An 8,813-nucleotide genomic window follows, 5' to 3' on the forward strand; every position below is an offset into this window, starting at 1 on the left:
GTGTGTGTGTGTGTGTGTGTGTGTGTGTGTGTGTGTGTGTGTGTGTGTGTGTGTGTGTGTGCAGATTATTTGAGAAAAATATGTATTGTAAACAATATATCAATGCAACGTCATAATAAGTAAAAATTATTTACCGATATGTTATGCAATTTACACAATACTGCATAGAAATAAGCCTATTGGGTCGTAAACAACATACAAAATGTTATGACATGCTACAAAAGAAGTTTAGTATACCGTAAATTATTTGATTGATTAGAAATTATATAGTTGTTGAAATGAGAAGAAGACTGGAATTTCATTTGGATATAAAACAATGAGCGTTGAAATGTATTGTCCTTTATTAGTGTTACTCTGGTAACAATATCCAGAGATGATAGATGAGTGCTGGCTCTCTCGGTTCTCGTCGACGAACGGGGAGCGAATCGCGTGCTAAATAACTTCGCTAACAAGCTGCCGCCGTCACTGTGCAAAAAAAGATTACGTAAGCGGTAATGGCCGCCGGCTCCTCCTAAATTCGAGAACGAAGTGTTCCGGTCGAGCGCGCAATCCGAGAAAGGGGGCAGAACAGGCGAGCAAGCGCGCATAGCTCAGTTAGGGTGGGGGGTTAATTTTAATTTCCCAATTTTTCCCATACCGACCCGGCGCAGGTAATTTCCTCCCCAGTAGAGAATAGATGTAATTACTTAACGCCTCCGAGCTCCTTTTATTAAAAGAGGATCGCGCCCTCGGGGGTTGGAGGGGCGGAAGAAGTTTCCGGAGTGGGGATTGCGACGGGAGTGGTGGTGCGTGATCATGGGGGTGTCTATTCCTCGTACGTTCACTCGAGACCCGAGGAGGGTTTCCTATTTCATTAATTTTATCAATAAGATATTCCATATGGAATATCATCAGAGTAATATATCAGAGAGAGAATTTTAAGATATTTTAATTTCGACATTTGTTGAAAAACATTAATAATTTAATGGTTAAGTAATAATTAAAAAATTAAACACACAGAAATCTTTCGAGGCATAAATTTAATTATCTTTAAATTCTTACCTCATAGTATTTTTAATGTTAAATTATCCGTTGTATTCAAATACCGTTTTATACTATTATTGAATACAAAATATTATTGAATATAAAATTTAAATTATATACTTAGTATCTGTGGGCTGAGAAATTAAATTTCTATCTCAAAAGCTTTCATTTGGGAGAAGAAAATGGATAAAAGGTGAGACAACAACGTTAGGCAATAAACAATCACACAATTCACTGATATATATTTTGCCTGTCCATTACGACGAATCCAACTCGGATCGAATCCGAATGCCTCGACCGATGAGATCGGCAAGGGTATTTCATAGCGGCTGTGGGAAGGGAGGAGCCATCTTGCGGCCTGTTTCAGGGCAGCCACCAATTGATTCGCCCCCACTAGGCACCGCAGGCAAGGCGTCGATTCAATTCCAGGACGAAAAAAGCGTCCAGAGGGTGGCACCGTCCGTATAATTCTCGCGCCCGCATTGGTCCGACATTCCGTATAACCCACGAGTTCGCCGTGGGCTCGGCCAATCGCGTGCTTCTGGGCGGTTCTTGAAACCAGTTTCAGTTTCGCGGACAGAGGGGAGTCGTTGACTTGAGTCTCGAGGCAGATAGTATTGTGCCGTTGGCTCATGCCGTAGTGGTCTTAACCAGCAGGTCCTTGCTACCAAGAAAATCCCGGAGACTCGCCTGTCACGCGCACGTATTCGGGAACTGCGAGGACCCGGAAGTACATCCGGTGACGCGTCGTGGCCAAAAAAGTGTCGCAAACGTGTGTAATTAGGTGTTTCGATCTCGGCGTGCATACAATTTTGGAGTACACCGAGAAGAATCACTCTCGTGAATCGTGAGACTTCTAGTGACGTCACAGATCAAATATTCTATGATGGACTTTTGAAAAGACGTGAGAGATCGTCAAGACGTGAGAAAGTTTTCAATCGATGAGTTTAGTAAGTGAAGGACAGTTATATTTGTAGGTGGTGCAATCTATATTTAAAATCATCGCTACATAGAAGTATAATTGATACATTATAACTTAATTTGTGATACTGATCGAATTTAGTTAGAGAAAGATTTAAAAGTTGTGAGTACGTCGTTGAGCTGGCCGACGGCTCGTGGAGTTCTGCCAGTCACCTGTTCGACGGGCAACTTAATGTTAGTACGTAAAAAATTATTAAATATGTAAAATATTGTTATCGGATTACGGAATTACGAGTGATTAAGACTGTTTGGCCTATGGGATTTATGAATCCTGAAAGTGTTCAAAAATATCAGAAATATGCAAAATATCACATTATGAAGCAACAAGATCTTTGATCACCGTTTTTTAAAATCATCGCTTTTCGACAAGATCAAAAATAGGAATGGATTTGAGTAATGATCTGAAAGACTTAGAATGGAAGATACAAAAAATACTGTTTAAAATTGCGAGATCACAGTTTTCGCAAGCGTTTTAATGGTTATTACAAGCGAGTGACTTATAGGCAATGATGATCTATGAACTGTATTGTTTAATGATCATGCTTCAAAGCGCCTGAAATGGAAGACGTAAAGACGCGTTAACTGAAAGCATCTAATAGCGTCAGATATCTTCCAATCTTTCGCATCTTTGACAGACACATGACACCAGTGTACTAGTGATTAGGTGACTCTTCCTCTCCTGTGATCGGGTTTCGCTGATCCCAGGGATTGATGCGAGCGGACTGATCGCTCTCCAAGGGAGAGACAAGCGCCGGCGAATTGGTACCAAAGATGGTCCTGGAGCCTGGAGGCGGTCTGTCCTTTCCGTTGCCTCCCGGCAGCGGCTCCAGCGCCTCCGGAGGATCCTTGCTGGCTCCGGCCAGATTATTCCAAAGGACGACGCCTGTGTTTCCTTTTCACTTGGCAGGATGGCCGCCACATCATCCGGTTTTGGGTCAGGTGCAGAGTCAAGTCCAGCAGAGCATGCAGGCCCAGCATCAGGCCGCTGCCGCTGCAGTCAGATTTCTCAGTCATCATCATCCGCATCATCCTCATCCGACGTTGAGCAATCATTCCCTGGTACCGGCGATCACTGGGCATCATCCTACTGTACATCATCTTCATCATGCTGCTGATCATGGAGAGGAAGAAGATGAAAAGAAGGGTGAGTAGAAATTTAATGAGTGTATGAAGTTAATGAAAAGCTTTAACCATAATCAAGCTCCTTTCTAAAAATTCTTGAATTGTGTGTTGTATATGTATGTGTTTGCAACTATTAAAAAATATATTATTTTTTTTTATAAACTCTTTTTAGAAGACAAAACGAACATATAAAAGATGTAATTTCCAATTAGATTCTTTTAAAAGAATTTTAGACGATGGTTTGCTCCATTTTTATAAAGAAAAGTATAATATCTTTTAAAATATTTTTTTCCTTCAGAAATTTGTTCTGTAAAAGATTCATAGTTATAAAATTAATAGATTATTTTACTTCTTGGAATTAATAATATACTTTAGAGTATTTCTCCATGATTGCTCGTTGAAGTATGTTGATGATGGCGATGTTTCCGAAATAGCTTTTGAAAAACGGTCTTCAGGGAGTGGCATAACGCGGTCAATCATAAGATCGTTCTTGACGAGCCCCTGGGATCACTTACGACGTTAGTCCCCTTTCCCCTTCCTGGCGACCGCTCGTCTGAAATCGTGTTTCGTGCGCGAGAATGTCCGCGTTGCTGAGGGTGGAAATCTGTTTTTTACGTGATCCCATTCACGTCCCTAACACTTGTTTATGCTTCGAAGGGAGCGCCACTTAATTCGCTTGCCTTTGACTTTCGATTGTTTCTGCTGCTCTGAATTTATCGCGCGCTACCGCGAATTTGCGTAAATATTATTGGTCCTTTAATGAACAAAGTTCAAATTGGTTATAACGCAAGATATCGAGTAATTAAAATAGTATTTGTGTTTAATTATTGCGTTTCGTAGGTCTATAAAATTCCTCAATATTTATTAATTTTATACGTGAGATATATAAGTATTTAAAAAAAAAATATATGGGTTGTCCGGAAAGTTCGTGCCGATGTTGAAAGAAAATTGGAACGCAGAAAATTTAAATTTTAGTATACATTTATTAAATTATATAGGTTAGTTGGCACGAACTTTCCGGACAACCCAATAGTAATATTTTTTGTTGCAGAACTGTAATATAGATGATGATTTCTATATAAGTTGCGCGGTATCAAAATTTAAAAAATTTGAGGAATTGATTAAAAGAGATTAATGGAGAATCTAAAAAATATTCGTTTAAAAAAGAGATAATAATCAATAAATAATAAAAAATTGTATTGAGGCAATTTCAACTAGCATTAAATTTCTGTGTCTCTTCATACAAATTTAATTTAATTAAGCTCAACATCACTATCACGGTATTTAATTAAATTTAATTATCAAAATATTCAATTAAAAAAAGTATTTAATTATGTAAAAACTTAAGAATCGTATTGAGTGAGAATCGTATTGACTATTTAAATGAGTTAGTTTAAATAAGTTAATTGTGTAAAATTTTTTTATCGATAGATAACAAAATATTATATTAAGATAATTACAACTAGCATGTACACTTTATTTAAATTTAATTTAATTAAACCTAATCATCAAGATTGATTAAAAATGTGATACAATGTGAAATTTTTTTTAAATATCGAATAATTTTAAATTTGAATGAAAGATTTGGGGCTATGCTTAGAAACATTTATTGATATCTGGAATATTTTTATAGTTTCGTACAACAATATAAATATCTTTATTGGTTTGGATAAGAAAAATTCTGCTTTTATTATCAAACTGACGTTCTTGTTCAGTAATTTCATAGTTCTTCTCCAACGGCATGCCGCGTCGGATAACACACTTGGCGGTTTCGTTGGTTCCGCAAAAGTATGCGGTGCGGTGGTTAGATTCGTTATAATTGCATAATGATTTCTACGTCGAGGAGAAGCATTTCGTTCATGAACGTCAGTCGTGCACGCGAGCGTGTATCAGATCGACCCCCCCGGTTATTTCGGGATTTATGAAAGCTTCCATCCTCTCTTTATGATAAATAGTTTTATTAGTAACGGCAGGAACGCGCGTAATTACAAATTTGCTCTGTTCGAACGTCGTCCGCCGAACGTCTTTTATAGCGTCACGTCGTAGCATGAGCTAAGTTTATTTTAACATTTAATATCTTTCCTTTATGTCAAACTAGATTCGCCCAACGATCCCACAATCGCTTTGTGCGATTTTTCTGCTGTGAAAAATGTCATTGATGTTAAAAGGTTTCGAAAGAATCATATTCTGTTAAAAATGAAATGTTAATTTTAAAGACATTTAGTGAACTTTCTCAGACACGCAAAAATATTGAAACTGATTTATTTTTAACAGTGTATACAACTCATTTTAAATGGAATGTCACACAAATGCAGAAATTTAGTTAAACTTAATCGTTAAAATATTCGATTACATTACTACAGATAAAATTCAGTATCTAGGATATTTTTATACGTAATTTCTGACAAATATAAATAATTATGTTTTCGATTATTTTGATTTAAAAAATTCTTATTATTAGACCGTTATTCAACAAAATTTTTTATGTATTGAACGTATTGGATTATTTGTTAAAAGTTACAAACAATTAGGAAAATCCTTTTCTTAAGGATAAAAGGATTCTCCAATTTTTTAGTAAATTATGTGTTGTAAATCTAAAGTCATGTACTTATTAGTGATTAAGTTTCTCTCCTTAAGATTAGTTTAAAAACTTCCGCAAATTTCTGAGACGTCTATGGCCATTTGGAAGCAACTTTGGAGAACTCCAGATTTTTCTAGTTTTCGAACTTTGGAATAAATTCGCTTCTTTGAAATGAGAATTAGGTCGAGCGCCAAATCGACGTAAATTAACTTGCCGAGCAAAAAAAAATCGCAACGTTCGCCATGCTCCAATTCGTGTCCTTCGCAATTGAGCGTATTATACTTGGACATTTAATTATACCGATTCCTAATGAAACGTTTGCGCGCGGCGTGTCACGATTTTATCCCGATCGATGTCGCCAAGCGATAGGCCGTTTGTGTATAAGGGATTGCGAATCTCCCCTTCTTCTCCATTCCCTTATAGCTTCGCGAAATTCTCGTTTACATAATTAGCTCGACGGCGGAATGCTCGTGTTGGACTCACGCGCGTATACGCCTCTATACACTATACGATCGTTAAACTTTTTCGACGTTAGCGCAATCGTTAAGTTGAGAGCGCTTAGCGTCGCCACGAAATTGCGTCCCGTCGGCGCTCGCGGCGGCTCCCAATGGCTTACAAAGCTGCCACATGCTGTGCAATCCCGTCGTCGTGAATTAAGATTCAGATGTCGAGGCTAGATCGGCTGGATTAAAACGTGTCGTTTTACGTGTTAACCTGATAGCGATATCGCCATCGACGACGGTCAGGCCGCTGTCAGTGGCATGCGAAGCGGAATGGGAGGTGTCCTGTCGTTGCTTTACAGATTCTGTATGATGCTCCACATCAGGTAGTTTTGCTTTTCATTTCTTTATTCATTCTTTAAGCAAATTGGTTTTTTTTCTGTGTAAAACTTTTCAAACGCAAACTTCTTTCACGTAAATTGGTAATGAACGAATAATTCGGAATTATTATTATGATTCAGAGAATTATGTAGAAAAGAACAAATAGGAACTGGCACCAAGATTCTAAACATTAATTTCAATTAATCATTTGACGCAATTTGGATTTTAAATCTATCTAAATTGTATGCAACTGTTTAGGTATCATAGGTGATATTTGGAAAGACATGCATTTACAAAGATATTTTTTGCTTCGCGTCTTTGTATCTTCATTTTTTTCCTCCATTTTTTTTCTTCAATTTTTGTTAATAAATTGGTTTATGTAATTTTCCGATAAAGCTTATCACATCTTACGTATAAATGTTATTCATTTCTCATTCTGCATTTATTTACGGATTTCCAACTTATTGACTCGTCGATTAATCTAAGTTCATGCCCGCTCGCTTTCATTTGTATTGTATCTCGACCTGTTCAAATTCAAGTTAACGCGATTCAAATCAGCGACAGATGGAGAACGTGCATGAGCGTTGAACCTCGTGGTGTTTCAGTAGTGTTTCAGTATATCTGCCTAATGACCTTTTATAAAGCCTTATTTGCGTCGGGAACAACGACTTTTTCGTATCACACGTGATATTTAAGAGATATGAATTTGCGGAGATATTTTCCATTTCACCTCTCTTATCAACTTATACATCGTATCCAGTAATCGCACATAGATCGTATCGTACAAGACGTGACTATAAATAGACAGACGCACCTTACGGTCGCGTTGAAGTAAAGCAAAAAGGGAATTATACATAAACATTAGTCGTATTGATAGGTTTTTGATTATGATCTTTCAAAGCAGGAAGTATTTATGAATCATAACTTACGTAGTTGTATCAGTGATATTAGTTCTGAAAATATTGTATTTTCATTGTCGCTTTAAGCATTGTATTTCGCGCATGTCAGTACATTGTAATAGGTGTTAGCATTATATTTTTCAATTGCAAAATGACGTCTCCTTAAAACATAGCTCTTCGCACCTTGACAGGTCTCTTATCGATGAGAGATGAGATTAAATTAAGAGTGCTACACACAGATCACAAAATATAATTGGCGTATCGCTTTTAAATTAATCGTTTCCATTCTATAACGCGTATTTATGTGACTATATCGGCGTGTATCACGTCCAACGATCCATTAGACTATTTCGTGTTTTTAAATTGGGCGATCAAATTAAGATTCTCTTCAAGAAAAAGAATTGTTTAAATAGTAATAGACTTACGCCTTCTCTCGTCAATTCAAGAACTGTAAGCTACCCTAATGATTATAGCGAACAAAATAACAGTGTCCATCGAAAGAAATGTAATATACTCGGGAGGGATGCAGGTGAGACCAAACGAGCCAGGCTCCTTTGATAAGTGCGGTCGCGTTTGTCTAGCATCCTGTCATTATTTTACGATTAGACTGAAGGAGGAGGCACTAGTTGACAAAAAAGAGCGACCGCTCTTCACAAAGTAGAGAAAAAAGGGAGGAAGAGGCACAGAAAGAAAAGAAGAGAAGGAAAAGACAGTGAGAAAGTTCATAAAATTTAAAGAATAATTCGTGCATCAAAGAATCGAAACAAAATGGAAATCAAACACAATGCAGTAGAGATTTAAAAGAAAGATAGTATTTGGGGCATCTTAGCAAAATGTGTATCCAATGTGAATCGCGTATATGTCTTTCCTTTTACGAAAATATTAAAAATACGGAAAGTAAATGTTCCAACGTTATTTTTAAGTTTATAATTTCATTACATAAACATATTGATGTATAAACATTTAAAATTAGCAACTTAAACATTGAATACTCGTGTTAATTTCTCCTTCTTAAAATTATGCTTATATGGATCCATTCGCAGTTCGGATAAGTAAAAGGTCTTTTTTATCATATTTAATTAATTCCATGAATGTAATTAATCTTCATGAATATATTTGTGACAAATGTCATACTTACGCATGTGTTCAGACATGATTCACATTGAGAGAGAGAGAGAGAGAGAGGGAGGGGGGGAGGAAGAGAAGAAGGAGAGAGGAGGGAGGGAGGGAGAGAGAGAGAGAGAGAGAGAGAGAGAGAGAGAGAGAGAGAGAGAGAGAGAGAGAGAGAGTAGAGAGAGAAGTAGAGTAGAGAGAGTAGAGAAGTAGTAGTAGTAGTAAGTAGTAGTAGTAGTAAGTAAGTAAGTAAGTAGTAGTAAGTAAGTAAGT

General features: G+C 37.0%; 1 protein-coding gene across 1 annotated transcript in view; it reads left to right on the forward strand.

Moving 5' to 3' along the window:
• The first annotated feature begins 2,775 nt into the window (after positions 1–2,775).
• Positions 2,776–8,813, forward strand: part of LOC105621603 (zinc finger homeobox protein 4-like) — a 43,003-nt gene continuing 36,965 nt past the window's right edge. Inside the window, exon 1 of the mRNA XM_012203071.1 lies at positions 2,776–3,148. Coding sequence (XP_012058461.1) covers positions 2,776–3,148 — 373 coding nt within the window. The remainder of the gene's footprint in view (positions 3,149–8,813) is intronic.

Source organism: Atta cephalotes (assembly GCF_000143395.1).
Source record: "Atta cephalotes unplaced genomic scaffold scaffold00035, whole genome shotgun sequence".
Classification (NCBI taxonomy): Eukaryota; Metazoa; Arthropoda; class Insecta; order Hymenoptera; family Formicidae; genus Atta; species Atta cephalotes.